General features: G+C 44.3%; 1 protein-coding gene across 5 annotated transcripts in view; it reads right to left on the reverse strand.

The window, feature by feature from the left end:
• Positions 1 to 19,061, reverse strand: part of elavl4 (ELAV like neuron-specific RNA binding protein 4) — a gene marked incomplete at both ends in the record, with an annotated part of 83,842 nt that overhangs the window by 25,450 nt on the left and 39,331 nt on the right. For all 5 annotated transcript variants that reach the window (XM_080506702.1, XM_080506701.1, XM_080506704.1 and 2 more), the window contains one exon: positions 1,058 to 1,161. In XM_080506702.1, the coding sequence (XP_080362828.1) occupies positions 1,058 to 1,161 (104 nt within the window). The remainder of the gene's footprint in view (positions 1 to 1,057; positions 1,162 to 19,061) is intronic.

Below are 19,061 nucleotides of genomic sequence, written 5' to 3' on the forward strand. Positions count from 1 at the left end.
TGTGTCAAAGACGAGCAGTGCTGCATTAATATATGCATGTGCTCAAATGCATATGCCAATTTTCTACATCTGTAAAAGCGCAGCTGCTATAAACACATTTATATTTTGAAAGCCTTCAAAATCTGACCAAATTTCAGAATACAGAAATCACATTTCACTCAAAGGTCTCACATGAGTTATTGTTGGGTAAGAGACAGAAATTCAGCGCAGAATCAAGGTCAAAGTACAGTGTGTGTGCTCTCTAGCAAAAGCAGGACGATCTCTGTGGCAGTTTCTATTTGTAAACAGGCTAATCTCATCCTATTAGATTAGATTATACTAGATTAGATCAGATGACAGAAAGCGAGAAGCCAGGGATTACTACAAAGCAACAGATTACTGCCCAGCTTAGAAGCAACATATCAGCAGGCAGTGAGCAGAGGGGGTGGCAAGGGAAGATACCGGAACATTTGATGGAAATGTTATAAAACATCAGTTTCTTCATCTTTTTATTTGTATCCAATTTAGTAGGAAGTTTTGTAGAAAGATCTGTACAGCATTTGCGCTGAATTATCTATCTTACCTTTTGACAACCACAGCCAAGTGTGCATATTAGTCATGCCACTTAAAGCTCAACAAAAGAGCCCTCAATTATTTTGGGAGACGTGATGATTGACGTGCTTCTTCCCTTTCGCTCACGGAAATCTATATAATTTCACCTTTACATTTTGACATTTAGAAAGTAATTAGCATATCAACTATAGTCACAAGCTTTTTGATATGTCTCTTTGATTTAAATGGTCTTTTTATTTCAGAGGCTCATGCATGTTAATCCCATCTCAGCCTCCAGCACATTCACCAGCAGCATTGCTATCTGAAAGGGCTTGCCGGAAAAAAAGAAATGCAGGTGTTTAATTTAAATTTGACATGACCTCGACAACTTTTTAAACTTCAGTCAGAAACTGATTGCGTTTCACATCTTCATGTGTTTCTTTCTCGCATTTCAGCTGTATTACTTTTAAGTAGCTTGTTGTGTAATATTATCCGAACACATTTAGCTGTGTATTGCGTTATTTACCTTGATTGTTTTGGTCTGAAGTCTGAGTCCATTTAATGTGTTGATGGCTTTCTCTGCATCCTTTGGATCGATGTAGTTGACAAAGCCGTAGCCCAGACTCTGTCCTGCAACACCAGAAAGAAAGAAAAAAGGGAAAACCTTTAAAATTTATTTATACTAGGTTCGTGGTGTAGCGGTTAGCATCTTCAGTTTGATTTTGGGCTTGCGGTCCTTTCTGTGTGCATCGATGTGTTTTCTCCAAGTATTTGGTTTCCTGCCACAGTCCAAAACATGCATTCTTCTTTAATTAGTCTTAATTACCCATAAGCAGAAGTGCTAGTAGGTGTGTGACTGCCATTCCTGATTGTTTGCCTTTAACGAACCAGCGATATATCAAGAGTGGACCATGCTATTTCACAGCTTTCCTGGACCCTGACACAAAAAACCCTTCCCTTCATTACACTCGCGTCGAGACAGTTAAATCCTTTAATATATTAACTTACACTCTGTCTGCCAACCAGGTTTTGAAAGCCTTATCGGGTAGGCAGTCCAATAATATAGACCATCTTTGACTATTGTGTCCTTCCTGACACCGAAAAACCAAAACAGTTAATTTTCAGTCTCATCCATGGACACCACTTCAGACGACATGTATTCCTTAACCAGAACATCCTTTACAACATATCTTCATCACTGCTGAAACTGATCAGTACGACTCTCTGCCCAGAGCACAGAAAGTCCTGGTGTGACTTCAGTCATCAATGTGAAGCCTCCTTTGTTGTGACTGTCCATATTTGTGCAATGAAACATGATGAATAAGACAGCCTCTCTCTAGGTCTCTGTTATTTCACCTCTCTGTTGATTCAACACTTAAAGGGTAACTGAAATGTTTTTCAGATTTCATCTTTAGAAAGAAGAATAAATATGCTTTCGAAAGGTATATAACATTCCCAGATAAAAGTCCGAATTCCGACCCTTTTAATTGACTTTACATGATGCAGCAGACGACGGTATATTTGCGGGCCATAAATGTGAGCCGCCTGAGCTAGACCGGATATGACGTACGAGGGGTTATATGTCCCAGCCAAAACAACATCAGCTGATTGAAGAATGGAGGGGTTTGGCGATACAGAAGCACCTAGGAGCGATGTTAGCGAAGATTTAAGTGACGTATCGTTGGTTTTGGACGAAGATGAAGGAGAGGAATCATCGGAGGAAGAATTAGAAGAAAATCAAGGCGTTCAACCATACATGTTTGAGCCGTGAGTACATATTGTGTGTGACCGGGTATTTACCCGTGTGCACATATTGTGCGTGACCGGGTATTTACCCGTGTGCACATATTGTGCGTGACCGGGTATTTACCCGTGTGCGTGACCGGGTATTTACCCGTGTGCACATATTGTGCGTGACCGGGTATTTACCCTTGTGTCAGAGTGGGTGTTTTGCAAAGTTTATTGGTCTATTTGTCTTAAGTTTTAGCAGGTTTTAAAAAGACTTACTGAAGGTTGGGTTTAAAAATCCGTTAAAAAGCCGTTTAAAAATGGTGGGGACAGAACCAGGTTTCAGGATACGTTTCCTCTTCACATCAAAACCAAGTGACTCTCGGATTGCGGGTGCTGTTTCGTAACAGTCATCCGTGAAATGTTGACTGCAGAGATAGGAGGCCTCTGTTGGTGTCCAGTTGGAGCGAGTGCGCTGCACTTGTTTTGTCCATAATCTCCTCAAAGTTTCATCTTTTGGGAATTTATGGACACTTACAGACGGACTGGGCATTTGGGAACACCCAGCCGCAACACAACGCTTAGGCATGACTCTAAAAAACTGCTAAATAACGCGATAATGCAGAGCACATGTAAACAAGACACTACGATCAGCTGTTGTGGGCGGAAGTAAATAACTCCTCATACGTCACAGCGCAAAACTACGGCAAGTTGGGAAAACTAGGTCAGATTCACAGGGCGGGAGATTTAAAGGCATTTTTAGACGTTCGGCGCTCAAGAGCAAGATAGTGGTGTGATTGTCATTGGTGTGTCATATATCATTCGAAAGGGGGAAAAATAATGCTAAATACTGGTGTATTTTAATAGAATTATTTCAGGGACCCTTTAATGATGAGAATGATCAAAATCCAGGAAGAAAAAAGCATTAAACTTAAAAAAAACTAAAAACTATATCAGTTATATCAGATATTCTATGTGAAAATAATTATTGTGCTGGATATCTAAGAATTAATTTGATTTAACTTATATAAACATCAGGTCTGGTCACAGTATAGAGATGTGGGTTTTAATTTTATATCAATACTCTGTCTACTAGTGTTGATATGTGGATGTTTTATTTATGTTACTGTCATATGATTAATTTAATATTGTTGTATAGATGATTCAATCAGTTTTGAGTCCAGAGTTTGCAGAAAAATGTAAGATGTAGCAGTGAAGTGCATTGTGTCATAATACTAATTGAAAATGGGGTGGGATTAAATACGTTTTCTTCTTCCCACTCTCTTTAAGACAAAAGTGGAGCTTTTTTTATGTTAAAAGTACATTGATCTGACACGTCATGAACCATGTGATGACTTTTGTCTCCCTTGTGCTCCACTGTGGAATGCTTTTCCCTGAAATAAATAAATTAATGAATTCATGAATAAAAAAAAAAAAGTATGGTCAAAAAACTGTCATTAAATAAACAACGAGCGAGTACTGATGCCTCTTTTTCCAAGATAACTATCTGGCAGTCTTTCAATGTTACTGTTTGTTTGCAATGGAACTAAGAAGCTCATGCTACAAATGTGTGAAACACTTGAATCTGATCTGTGATTATCAGGTCAGACTGCAGAAGTCCTGGGGTCCACTGCAATGACTATTATATTGGCACATAACACCATTTCTCTGTTTTCTGGACGTTTTTATGAAATAACTGGATATCATAAGTCATGTAATGCTATAGTACTGTCATCAGTTATTCACTGTCTGATGGTTATATGGTGTTGGTTTGTTTTTACTGTGTTTGCATTGGTTTTCTAAGAATCGCTGGTTCATCCCTCAACCCAAAAAGCATAGCTGCTACATTCATTTAGGATTTTAAATTTCCAGTAGTTCTGAGTGTATGTGGTTGTGTGTGCCTCTGTGTTAATCTGTAGACTGGTGACCTATTCACGCTGTACCCTAATAGAAGATAAATAGATGAAAACAAGAGGGTGACATAAAGAACGACGAAGTAAAGGTGAACCGAAGCAAAACTATCACAATGGTAACAAACAAATTCGCTTTTGTCCTTTCAACTGTGTAAAACACGCAGAGCAACCTCTCCCTACCCCCACCCCACTCCCCAAAAAACTCAGTTGTGTTAGATAGCAAACGCCCTTTGAGGGTAAAGCAGGCCTGACATCTCCCAGTGTTTCTTCCAATGCATCAAGCCTTTCAACAGGCTTAGGACTTCAAGCGGACGCCTGCAGCCATCAGGGCCTTCAGTCTGCTAGTTTTCAACAAACAGCCTCCATCCACTGGCACCCGACAGCAGCCCGAAGACTCGCAGTCAGTTTAAGAGGAGTGGCATATTCACACTAATAGGAACAGACAGCGGTTAGTCAGAGACAAAGTGAATCACAAAATATGGAGCATGGCTGTTTCACAAAATAAATACTTTTGGGCTATGGATATCACAACGCAGAAGAACAGCTCAGAAGACAGCAGTGAAAGGGCCAGGAGGGACTTGTAGTCCTAACATCAAACAGCTGATGATTTTCTCTTCTTCGCTCCTCTCCTCCCTCTTTTCCTCTGGATTAACTGTGGATTATCAGACCCTCCATTGTTAATTAAAAACCTGCCATCCTGGAGAGACTCCTGCTATTTATAACTAACCTCTCTCTCTCTCTCTCTCTCTCTCTCTCTCTCTCTCTCTCTCTCTCTCTCTCTCTCTCTCTCTCTCTCTCTCTCTCTCTCTCTCTCTCTCTCTCTCTCTCTCTCTGTCTGTCTGTCTGTCTGTCTGTCTGTCTGTCTGTCTGTCTGTCTGTCTGTCTGTCTGTCTGTCTGTCTGTCTGTCTGTCTGTCTGTCTGTCTGTCTGTCTGTCTGTCTGTCTGTCTGTCTGTGTGTGTGTGTGTGTGTGTGTGTGTGTGTGTGTGTGGTGATAGGTTTAAATATAACTTTCTCGATTATTTTTGTAACCTTTCTTTTTTGGTTGGAGTTTAAACACACAAAGGAGGACATTATTAATGTGGAGGAGGGGGACGCATGTCAAAACAATTAACTGAATGAAAGAAAATTAACCTGTCAATCTATACTCATAGCAAGACCAACACTGCCTTTAAACACTGGGCCTCATGGAAAAAGCACGAGTCTGCAGTTATTGGGTCCATTTTCTTATTCAAATAAGGATAACATTAAAATTTAAAATGTATTTAAATGAATTCTAACTTTTAAAAATCCTATATAAATTGCAGATCATTACTATATATCCTGTTTCAACTTTACAAATCAAATTATGTAATAACAAGCAATAGTAGGTAACTTACTTACTAATAGTAAATTCCACATTTTGTGTGCCTGTCTCTCCTTTGATCTCAGCGTCTCCCTGGTAATACACGCTGCTCAACACTTTCACGTCGCCATTAAGGCAGGCAAAAGAATTATTTCTGTTGCTAATATCGTGTAGTCTTTATTTATTTAACACCCACTCTTAGGTGCCTCCCGTCCTCCCGAAAAACCCACATCTAACACCATCAGATGTAATGAGTGACCAGGAAACATCACCTTTGATGGTCCAGATTCTGTCCCCCACCACTGTGTACGAGTGAGAGACGATACAGCATTCACAGTAATTGTTAGTTTTCCTACAGTATGGATTTTGCGGCCCATTTATTCCACAGCCGACTCTGCTCAAAATTATAATTTTTTTAATTCTTTGTGAGAAAGACTGATAATCATCTCTTATTTGGCTTTTGTTTTTTTTATTTTGCGTTGTTCCTTTTGAATGAACACTTCCTGGCATGTTTAGTGTCAAATGAAGTTATTGGGGCTATGATTAAACACATTCAGTTATTGGGACTGCCTCCTCACATATGTACTCGTAAATATACGCCATGCTTGCAAGAGTTCTTTACAGTTATCTGAAGTTAAAAACATTCACTAACTCTGATATTACACATTTGCACAGACCCATCGTCAGTAAGAAGTGAAGAAAATTATGACAAGAATACAAATATGTTGTAGGATGATGCCCAATATTCTTAACAATTGGAATGGGCACACCTAAGTTCCTACGCCTTGGAAAACTCTTCTATGTTGTTTGGTCTTCTATGTCGTACTGGTACCAAGACGCTTACTACCCATTGAGCAGTCTACGCCAACCACAGTATATTATGCTTTTCTTGCTGATGTTTCACATGTATGTTCAGCTATATACAATTTTATATACACCAGTATGTAAGATTACATTTGTAAACTTTTGCGTGTGTGCATTGTTATGTCGATGTGGGCATGTGACTCAGCATTGGATTACGGTCTTAAAACAAACACAATGCTGTATTTACTCTGATTACAACTCGAATGAGCTGGTATTCAGTAGCTGCTGTATAGAAATGATATTTATGTATGTACACTTTAATTGGGTGTGTATGTGGTAAACATGGGGAGCTTAGGCTGGCACTGGCATAACGTCACACTCCCACTCCCGTCTTCACTCCCTCTCTGGCAAGGCTGAAAGTCCTCCAGGGCCGGAAGGAAGAGTTTGGAAGCGAGGCTCGCTGGCTGGCATCGTTCCCCAGGTGAGCGGGTAGATGAGGGTAGACAGAAGGAGACATCTGCCTGCAGCATCATAGGAGCTCCAGAAGGGGATTCCACCCACTATATCCAGCTTGCTACAGAGCAGCTAACAGCAGGGGGCCACCGGCAGATTGCCTGGCATGCCTCGTATCTGCACTGATGGGTGGGAGAAGTGACGCCAACACATCACGCTGGCAGATGTATACACATGTGCATGCGTATACACGTAATCATGTAATCACTCCATCACAGTGGCTCACATAAACAAACACAAACAGTATGTCCTCGCAGCAGGACGGTGAGGTGAAAAGGCGCTTGTGGCTCGCATTGCTGTTTTTGTTGCTTGAAGACGAGATATTCTATTTCGTGAACCTTACCAATATCAAAAGATTGATTTAAGCCTTTTAATGTTTGGCCCCAGCCTGTTTTTGCCACAATATAAGAATTTAAAATGACACGCATCTAGTTTCATGTTTGCCTAATTTTTAGAAGTGCAGAACTACCAAAGTCATGTAAAAGTTCCGTCCTCAGTTAACAAGTCTCAGCTGCAATTAGAAAATTCACTGTACTTGACAGAAAACTGCAAAAATGTAGCTCACCGAAACAGCATATTCTCCTGACTATAGACCGTGTCAACGTTGTCTCTAAAATCTAGAACATTTTAGTGTGCTATCAAAGTTGTCATTTATAGAGAACACCACAAAAGGCTTCAGATATGCAACCATTTTCAATAGAAAAGCTTCTGAGCAGAGTGAAATCCAGACATTAAACAGCAGGGAAAATACAGTAAGTCTCATCCATCAATTTAATGTCACCATTTATCTTTCTTTTTTTTTTTTAAATCCTCCGTTAACTGGGAAGTCTAAAAAAAAACCTCAGATATTTTTAAGACACACTCAGTCTACTGGAGTTGTATAATTACAGAAAAATAACCTACGCACTACAACCAAGGCAACACAGAGAAGCTATTAAAAAGTCATGATGAATAGCATCTAATGGAGTTATAGCTAACAGTGAAATCTGCCATGTGCTGATCAATTACCTTAATGGATACGTTAAGTTATATTTTTTAATTGTCAATTAAAACAGGAACACAAATGATGCATTGCTCTGCATAATAGCCTTTTAATGAGGTAAGATATTCACTTGTCTTTGATTTCTTTTTTCAGCTGCTTACTGTCCTGCACATAAAAATCCTCCACCAACTCTAACAACTAGAATAAGAAAAAAATTATTTCTAATGAAACACATCAAATTATAAAAATGGCAGAGGATATAATTTAAACATCTAGGTTTGCTAGAAGGAGCCATTACATTTGGTTATGGCTAAAATGTGACTGTCGCACTGTAGCATGGGGTCAGATCTGTCTCAGGGGTCCATTTGCCAACTTCTCAATTGCACATGACTCCAAACAACTTCTATAATCTTTGCAGCAGTTTTGTTTCTGCTCATTCCGCTCGGGCGCCATTAAAATGTAATGCTGCAGCATAATAACTGGCGAGCTGGAAGGTCTGAGGTCCATCCGCAGATTTATGACATCACTCGGTCAAATTTACTTGATTTATTTGAAGGGGTGAAGGCTTGAACAACTGAATGAGAACTGAACTTATAACCATCTTCACAAAATAAATCGTTAAAAAGAGGCACTGACTTTTAGTAAATGTGTGAATAGTTAAATGCAAGTTTAACGGTTGATTTGAATCTGGAGGGGAATTTTATGTTTATGATGAATATTGCCGCTCACTTTAAAGTATAGAATACACAGTGTACAGTGAAGTAAAGCAGAGATGGAATGAAGCATTGAGAATGAAACTTAATTCGACATCTATTTCTAACGTCACGTCACATTTTGCTTGTATCACGCAGAGCAGTAAACTGTGGTTGGATGTGGGATATTGTTTAATTATACAGTTAATCCTAGAGGATTTGCTGACAGATGTCAAAGGCTTTTTTTCTTATAGAGTAAGAGCTGTAGTACGTTCCTGTAATCAGAAAACTTGTGACATTATTATTATTATTATTTTTTTTTACAATTTTCACAAAACTCAAAATGCTTGTTGAGAATTCATTGTTAATTTACTAAACCAAAAAGGTGTATTTTGTGATATAACAATCAATTGCCATTCTTTGACAACATAATTCAAACTGCTGGCACACTTTATACAGGCGTCATAATGTATTTGGGTCAAAAATACTACAATTTCTATTGATGACTATTTACATACAACTTTTAGCACATACACTAATGAGTCATACCTTTACCCATCAGATCACACAAGCCAGCCTTCACTTCTCATTTGCAAAGATCCCTGCTTGGCTACCCTAACTTGTTTTTTTTTGTTTTTTTTAAAGCTTTTCCTTTCTCGGGCCACTTTTGATAAACACTTATCACCGCAGAATGGAAACTCCCAACAAGAGCTGTAGCCGGAGGTGCTCTGACTCCAGACTTATCAAGTCTCCATCTCATGGTTCAGTTTACTGTATAATGTAAGTTTATGCGTCATTCTATGTCCTATCCTTTTATCTCCCATTATCTTCTTGACCCAACTGATGCAGGAGAAAACCACCTTTAAGTCTGCAGTTTTCTTCCTGCTGAAATGGAGTTTAGTATGTAAACTGTTGTATAAGCTTCCTCATATGCAACTGTTGGCTTCATTTTTGTGTTGATTTTAAAATACCATGTTTATAAAAGAGATTGGAATGTTGTGATCGGTGCTATTTAATTGGAATTAAATTTGACCCAATTCTCCAGTAATTAGAATTTGTTCATTTTCAAACTATCACACCTTTCCTGATTCTGACACATCGGCTTTGTGGACCAAACATTAATTTGCTCCCAGCGACTAATAGGTACCATAAAAATACCTAATCAGGGTGCTTCAGCTCATCTCTCAGTGATTATTGTGTTATGAGTGATTGGGGTATATTAAAAAAAATAGAAACTACACACATTAGACAATAGCTAGTGTATCAGCTTCCTGTGATTCATGTGTGGATTTTCTGTTTTACATTGATACAGAATGACGGCTATTGTGTGTACACAAAGATTCTATTTTTGTGCCATGAATTGCATGACTGAAATTTTCAGTGGACATTCAATGGTTTTAAGACTGAAATCACAGTGTACTGCAGTCATCACATTATGCCACATGTCCACTTTGACTAACAGACTAACCTCACAGGGTGACGGAGAAAAGTGGCGAGGGCTAATTTGAATCGTCCTGCACTCCTTTTGTACATGCTGACATGAATTGTACAGGGAGGTGGGCATTCTTTTTTCACTGGGAAAATCACTGCTATTTCTACTGAGTAGCGCTGTGGTGTGTTGGCGAGTTATGACTAAGCCATTATTTGTTTCCTGAGCAGCAGCAGGTTGCCCAATATGTGAGATGAGAAAATGAGAGTACTTTGAGCGGGTGTCCTGCCTGCTGCCACCACTATGTCGTTTCACCTTTCCTTTCTCTCCTCTGCGCACTCGCTTGCTCGCACACACAGACACACGCGCGCACACACACACACAAAAAGGATACATATATAATTTGACATACTAATGGATGCAAAATTGCATGTCACGACAGACGTGTGAAACAGCAAAATATACTCTGATCAAGTTAAAAAAATGTTCATGTATGACTGAGAGATACAGTGTGACACACAATCATGTGTCCACATGAGAGACTTCAGTCCATATTGCCTGTCATTATTCGGTGTCTTTGGTTGTATTATGTGACTAAGAGCCCCGTACTGCAGACATGAAAGCATCTTGTCTGATGATAGCAGGAGATGAACGCACTCGCGCAACACACAACACTCTATAGGCTCTTTGATCTAAAGTAGGAGCTCTCAAATAAAATACAAAGCTGCAAGAAAATACAATTGCACTGTTACTCACTGCGGTCTATTGTTCATAATAATAGTAGCAAAATTATGTGGCCGTTTACTGGAAAAGTTAATTCCAACTTCTGACATGCTGTTGTCAAAACGGATATTATAATTTTGTATCTTGAGCAAAGTGAAATTTTACTGAGCAATTGTTCATATTATTATTTTTTTTTAATTACTCACTGTTTTGTCTTCTGTGCATGTGTAGTTTACATATTTGCATAAAAATAAGAAAACAAAAAAGTGCATAAATGTGTAAAAATCTGTGGGAAGGGACCTTTGAATGATATCTATGAAACACTTCACTTGTCCTTGCAGTCCCACACACTGTCAGCAGCTGTCATTCAGAAGTCACGGGGGGACAGAAGCATCAAAAAGGGTGAGGGGGAGTTTCAGCGGGCAGGAATCATAACAGCTACTAGTTTTAGATGACAACAATTTGAGAGGTCTGGCTGTCCCTCTACTTCGAATCAGGCAAATCAGTTCAGTCTTAAATCAGTCTTATATTTAGCAACATTTTACCATGAGGAAGACATGTGAATTTGTCAAAATAAATGTGTCACATTTATTGCTCCCATCCCCTGACGTTTCACCGCTTGCTGCTGCAGCAACTTGAGGTTGTATTATTTTTGATGTGCCGGCACTCCCCGGCATTCGAAAAGGTGCCCTGTCAACAGCTTCCTGTCAAAATACACTTCACTTACCTTTAAGACTCAATAGGAAAGGTGTACAGGGAGTGTGTAAAGTATAAATAAAAAAAACCTCAAAAGAAAGACAAAGCAGACAAAAGGGTGCAGTGCTTTGAACACTAGCGTAGGGTAAGTGCAAATCATGTTGCATGTGTTGAGTCCATTTAAATAACTAAATTCATAAACAGAGCCACGTCCCCCGCACACACATATCTACTGTAGATCCCTCTCCCACTCACTCATTCAACACAACTCTCCCTCCTGGGTTGTCAAGGTAGCAGCCACTGTTGCAGTCAGGAGGCTCCCACTCTCAGCTCCCAAGGCCCCGCTTCCACCAGACACACTTGCCCACATAGAAGCTCAGGGACACACACACACACACACACACACACACACACACACACACACACACACACACACACACACACACACACACACACACACACACGTACGTACATACGTAAACCTCCCCCTCATGGTGGCTCCCTGAGCCTTGGGGCCAGTGGACTGCAGCATGCAGTGTGTGTGGGCTGGTTGGCTAGCTGCGCAGCTGAAAAATAGAAGGGAAGCTGTCAAACAGAGAAGCCCCTTTAAGTCCTGGATAACCCTGTTACGTCAGCATTGCAGCGCTGAACCTGCTGCACCTGCTTGAACTCCGACTGAGGGTGAACAAAGTGAACAGCCCTGCCCCTTTAAATGACTTGCGGTACACTCAAAAGTGGAGGATTTCGGGTGGGGCTTTGGCGCCAACCCTGAGGCGCTTTCAGCCCCTGGATCTGGGGACAGCACAGGGGACAGGTACAACTTCTGTGTTCCCTGTAAAGGGCACTAGGAGTAAAATGAGAGAGGACAGAGGCTGTCTGATGCGAGGGTCACAGGAGGAGCAATGCGGCCGGCAAACTGAGGACATCCAATTGCGGGTCCAACGCCGGGGAGTGGTGAGGGACTGAAGAGGGATCGGGGAGGGGAGAGGGACAGGACATTCTTGGGACCTGGGACTCGTGAAACTTTAATGTGTGTCGGCCTGCTTGTGTATGCACTTCTGAGTCTGGCAGCTCTCTTAATACCTGGCTTTGGAGATGTCAAATCCTTTTCTCATCTCGTTCCCTGTCAGCTTTGTTCATGCTATCTTCATCCTTCAGACCCTTTCAGGCTCAGATAAATTCAGCCTATATGTGAGATATAAACACTACACAGATCTCCCATGGCAGAATTTGAAAAGTATGAATTACTTTGAAACCATGCAGGTCAGGACTTTATTTTTGCTTTTTTAGGTACAGTGGTGGGAAAAAAGTTATCGGACGCCCTTTAAGTTTATCATAATCTCAAATATCATTAAATATTTTTCAAAGATATCTTTAGTGTTTCAAAAGGTGTGTCTGCATTCGACAGACACAAGCAAATATGAATAGCGACCTTGCTTTTTGATCCTTCGATGTTTGCTCTTCCTATCATTGTAAAGCAGAAATGTTGTTGCATTATTTATTTATTTTGTATTTTGGACCGATCTGATGACTTGACTCTTCTTCCAATTTCTGACTGTCTGGTTCTTTTTTGTTTGGGCCCAATGATGCCGGGCTAACCTCTGCCTCTCATTGATCAGGACCTTTTTGATTCCTAATTTAGGTTCTTTGTTTGAGCCATTTTGGTGTCTGAATAACTTTCTAATACAATCATGATATCGTAATGATTACACTGTGGTGTGCACCTGAGAGGGAGGTTCTCCCAACCAGAATGGAGTGGGTGTGTCGGGCACGTGGTGTGGTGTTGATAGTGGGAGGTGTTTATAAGGGGTAGTACGGTGACACAGGGGGTTGGTTATCTGACAGGTGAACTGTCAGACGGTTGGAGAAAATAAAGGAAAAAGCGACTCGACTCCTTCGTCCGTCTCCTCTTTCTCCGCCTCCACATTGGTGACCCTGACAAGCGAACATGTCGACCGAAGCCAGCAGCAGTGCAATCCCCGGCGGCGCGGCGGCCGGTGCGCCCGTGGTGTACGCCGCAGCGGTAAAATTACCGGAGTTTTGGCCACATCATCCGGAACCGTGGTTCCAGCACATCGAGGCGCAGTTCCACCTCCGAGGAGTCACGGCCGACGACACCAAGTATTACCACGTCGTGGCAGCTCTGGACTCTTCCACCACCCGCCGAGTGATGGGGCTGCTCCGGGACCCGCCGGCGCAAGGAAAGTACGCCGCCCTCAAGACTCTGCTCCTGCGGCTGTTCCAGATTCCCGACGCCGAGCGAGCCGAGCGTCTCCTGTCTCTCAACGGCTTGGGAGACAGTAAACCAACGGAGCTGATGGAGAACATGTTGGCGCTGCGGGGATCGGGGGACGCGGAGTTCCTGTTTATCCACCTGTTTCTGCGTCAACTCCCAGCTCCGGTCCGCACGGCGCTGGCGAGTTCTCCACTCGTGCACACAAAGGACTATCGGGGGCTGGCGGAAGAGGCAGACAAGCTCCTGCTCGCATCACGGCAGTACGGAGTGCATGCAGTCCTGCCGGAGCCACCGGAACACCGGCCGGAGGAGGAAGCGCAGTTTGCGGTCGGGACGATTACGGATCGGCGCAGGAATGACAACCAGCTGTGTTTTTTTCACCGGCGGTTCGGGAGCAGAGCCAAGCGCTGCACGCCGCCCTGCTCCTTCTCTGTGCAGGGAAACGCCAGACCCGGCACTCGTTAGCAGCCATGAGCGCCGGGGACATCGGAACGCTGCTCTTCATTAAAGACTCTGTATCCGGGAGGCGCTTCCTCGTGGATACCGGGGCCCAGCGGAGCATCATTCCCGCCTCCTTCACCGACGTCGAGAGCGGCGGTAAAGGGCCGCCTCTGGATGCTGCGAACGGGACTTCCATCCGCACATTTGGCACCAGGTTCGTGAATGTGTGTTTTAATGGCCGTCAGTTCGGATGGGATTTTGTGATGGCTGCTGTGTCCGTGCCCATCCTGGGAGCAGATTTTTTGTGTGCGCATGGACTCCTGGTGGACATGGTGAATCGCCGCCTAGTGGACGCCGTCTCATTCTCCTCCTTCTCCTGCACGTTGGGGAAAGGAGAAGCGGTGTCCCTTGCTAATATCTTGGCTTCGGGGGATGTGTACCAGCGGCTCCTGGCAGAGTTTCCTGAACTGACAGTCCCCACGTTTTCAGCAGCCGTAGTCAAACACGGAGTGGAACATTATATCCCCACGGCTGGGCCGCCGGTGTTTGCTCGCCCCCGCCGACTGGATGCGGCAAAGCTGGCGATTGCTAAGGAGGAGTTTGCCACTATGGAGAGACTGGGTATCGTGCGGCGCTCTGACAGCCCGTGGGCATCCCCCTTGCATATGGTCCCAAAATCTGATGGGAGTTGGAGGCCTTGTGGGGATTTTCGACGCCTTAATACAGTCACGGCACATGATCGGTACCCTGTTCCGCACATCCAAGACTTTTCTGTCCACCTGGCAGGGAAGGTAATATTTTCCAAGGTGGATCTGGTGAGAGGCTACCACCAGGTGCCAGTCCACCCGCAGGATGTAGCCAAAACTGCAGTGATCACACCTTTTGGACTATTTGAGTTTCTGCGGATGCCATTTGGTTTGAAAGGTGCAGCACAAACGTTCCAGCGCTTGATGGACTCCGTCTTAAGGGGCTTACCTTTCCTATTCATCTACCTGGATGACATCCTGGTGGCCAGCGCCTCGCCCGCGGAGCACCTGCTACACCTGCGTCAGCTTTTTGAAAGACTGCAGGAGCATGGACTGATCGTGAACCCAGCTAAGTGTTGTTTTGGACTCTCAGAGATTGACTTTCTGGGCCACCATGTGGCAGCACTGGGAGTGGTGCCCTTACCGGCTAAGGTGAAAGCAATCACTGCTTTTCCACGCCCAAAGACCATCAGGGCACTGCAGGAGTTCCTGGGCATGGTGAACTTTTACAACCGCTTCATCAGACATGCAGCTCAGCTGATGCGGCCTCTTTATGAAGCCCTGAGGGGCGGAAAGGCCAAGCAGGACGTGAACTGGTCCACAGAGAGGATCCTGGCTTTCGAAAAGGCCAAGGCTGCGCTCTCCAACACCGCCATGCTGGCCCACCCATCTCCCACGGCACCGGTAGCGCTCACCACCGATGCCTCGGACTACGCAGTGGGCGCAGTATGTGAACAATGGGTGGCTGGAGCCTGGCAGCCTCTGGCGTTTTTCAGCAAACAACTGCGCGACAACGAGAGGAAGTACAGCACATTCGACAGAGAACTTTTGGCTCTTTTCCTCGCTGTCCGCCATTTTAGGTTCCTGTTGGAAGGTCGGCGGTTTACTGCCTTTGTGGACCACAAGCCCCTCACCTTCGCCATGTCCAAGACCTCGGAGCCATGGTCTGGGCGGCAGCAGCGCCACCTTTCTGCCATTTCCGAGTTCACCACAGACATTCAGCACGTGGCTGGAAAAAGCAATGCTGTGGCCGACTGCCTCTCCCGGGCACACGTGGACTCTGTGCACCTTGGGGTGGACTACACTGCCATGGCCAGCGACCAGCAGGTGGACTCTGACATCCAGGCCTTCAGGACAGCCACCACAGGTCTACAACTGCAGGATTTGCTGTTCCACGACGATGGTGCCACACTCCTCTGCGACGTGTCTACAGGTCAGCCCCGCCCCATGGTACCTGCTGGCTGGAGACGGCAGGTTTTTGATGCTGTTCATGCCCTATCGCATCCAGGCGTGAGAGCATCGGTGAAGCTAGTGGGGGCAAAGTTTGTCTGGCCGGGCCTCAAGAAGGACGTCAGGAGCTGGGCAGCCTCCTGTGTGGCGTGTCAGCGGGCCAAGGTACAGCGTCACACCAAAGCCCCCCTAGAACCGTTCCTGGTCCCGGAACGGAGGTTTGACCATGTGCATCTGGACTTGGTGGGTCCGCTGCCTCCCTCCCAAGGCTTCACTCACCTCCTCACCATGGTGGACAGGACCACCAGGTGGCCAGAGGTGGTCCCGCTGGCTTCAACAACGTCGGCAGAGGTGGCTCGCGCTTTTATAGCCACCTGGGTGGCACGGTTCGGCACGCCCTTGGACGTCACTTCGGACAGAGGCTCCCAGTTCACGTCTGAGCTGTGGACAGAGGTGGCTAAAGGCCTGGGAGTGCAGCTGCACCGGACGACGGCATTCAACCCACAGGCCAATGGACTTTGTGAGAGGTTCCATCGCACAATGAAGGCCGCGCTCCGAGCCACACTCACAGACAGCAACTGGGCTGACCGACTGCCATGGGTCATGTTGGGCCTGCGTTCGGCTCCGAAGGAAGATCTCCAGTCATCGTCTGCGGAGCTGGTGTTGGGGCAGCCACTACGGGTCCCCGGAGAGTTCCTGCCACAGACATCGGAACCCTGGGGGGTCACAGCAGGACGACCAAGGTTCAACGGCGCAGTCCACACCTTCGACCCGGTCCCAGTTCATCACTGCCTTCCCCGGTCATACGTCCCAAAAACCCTGATGACAGCCAAATATGTCTTTATCAGACATGACGCTCACCGTTCCCCACTTCAGCCGCCGTATGACGGCCCCTTTCATGTCCTGGAGGCAGGGACAAAGAACTTTGTGGTGGACATGGGGGGTAAACGGGTCCGGGTTTCACTGGACCGCCTGAAGCCGGCCCACACCATGCCGGAGCAGCCGGTGGAGGTGGCACAGCCCCCAAGACGTGGGCGCCCCCCCAAGTCGTCAGCTGCCACAGCGCCTGCACCTGCAGTAACCCCGGTGCCGGTACCTGCACCTCCTCCTGCACCTCCTCCTGTGGTGGTGCAGCGCAGCCGATATGGTCGGCTGTGCAGACCACCCAAGTGGGACTAAAGAAAAAAAAAAAAATGCTTTTTGTAGTAGTACCATTCTGATTGTTCGGGGGGGGCCTGTGTGGTGTGCACCTGAGAGGGAGGTTCTCCCAACCAGAATGGAGTGGGTGTGTCGGGCACGTGGTGTGGTGTTGATAGTGGGAGGTGTTTATAAGGGGTAGTACGGTGACACAGGGGGTTGGTTATCTGACAGGTGAACTGTCAGACGGTTGGAGAAAATAAAGGAAAAAGCGACTCAACTCCTTCGTCCGTCTCCTCTTTCTCCGCCTCCACAACACATTATTATATTTATTGTATATTAAATATCATTGTTATGAAAAATGCAATTTATTCATACATTTCAACAGATATTTAGCCTTAATATATAGTCCTAATCTAACCACTCCTTTTCGAACATGCAACCTGATTAAATTTTGTTACTTATTCACTGTTTGATTGGTGAAATATCTTGATTTATTGCTGCGCACTGCCGATTTTGATATATCTGTTTGAGCAGGTTTGAAATAAAAAATGTAATTAAATGAAAATGTATAAAACCGACAACAAAACAAGGCGACAATTTGGGTTGGGATTAGTGTTAGAAATGCGTCTTTAAATGAAATGCACAACCTTCGTTGGTGGATCACAGGCACCAAAATGGCCCAATAATAAAAATGTCTTGTGGATTTTTATCTTTTTTAATGGAACCAGTAAATTTTATGTTTTTATATCAGACTGAGATCATAAGCTGCCCAAAGGAGGAGATAGAAGCCAGAGATATAAAAACAAGAAGGCTTCTCACCATACATAGAGGGTTTCATCCCAAGTCCGGCATCCTGAGACTATAAACCAAGTGAAAAGAGGGAGGCTGAGGACCAGTGAGTGTTCGAGAGTGAATGCCTCAGACAGCAGGATTCTGATGAGAATGAGGAAGGAGCAGGTAACATGGAGAGACAAGTCCCTACATAGCATGTACCACCACTAGATAGAGGAACTGGCTGGTATCAAAAAGGCTGACAAATGTCGAGAAAATGCTGGAGTGACAGACAACATGGAGCCATTAGTCACAATGACAAACAAGCAGGCAATGAACACAAGGGTCATAGAGGCAATGATCTACCATAATAAATCTGATCCAACGTGCAGGCTGTGCAAAGATGCCCGAGAGATGGTACACTACATAGTAGCAGGGTGCAAGATGCAAGCAGGATGGGCGTAAATGGAGAGACACAATCAAGTGGCTGGAATTGTGGGAAATAAACATCTGTGCCCAGTACGGACTGGAGGTACCCATATATATATATATATATATATATATATATATATATAAATAAAAAAAAGATGTACCTGTCTTTACGTGACAGGCAGTAGACTCAGTACTACGTGATAGCCTGACTGTCAGAGGTGCTCCAGCTTGAAATACTCTTCATCTGACATCATAGTCCATTTATTTTTCATGGCCAACATCTGCTTGGCTTGCTACATTGTCACTATGATTTGCATCAGCTCCCTAGATTCCGTGTATAAAAACCAACACATGGAATGTGACTAGAGTAGTATGCACCAAAAGCGTCGCTCAGTGTACTTTGAGATGTGTTTACAGAGTTTTAAATACAGTTTGTGTTTATCTCTGGTTAGAGAGCATTTTGAAAACACACACACACACACAAAAAACCCCGTGTGCATTATTAAAAGTGGAGTCAAGTTGGCTGAGGAAACCAGGAAGACTGTGAGTACCACCAACTACCAGAGGAAACTCCGGTACAATAAAGTCACCTTTGACCTTTGAAGATTATCAGCTATTTCCTCAAAGAGCAAATTACATTTCTTTACATTTCCACCAATGGAGGCAGTTTTAGCCACATTGGGAAACTATTTTTGAAAAGGAAAAACAGA

Source organism: Blennius ocellaris, assembly GCF_963422515.1.
Source record: "Blennius ocellaris genome assembly, chromosome: 12".
In the NCBI taxonomy this organism is placed as follows: domain Eukaryota; kingdom Metazoa; phylum Chordata; class Actinopteri; order Blenniiformes; family Blenniidae; genus Blennius; species Blennius ocellaris.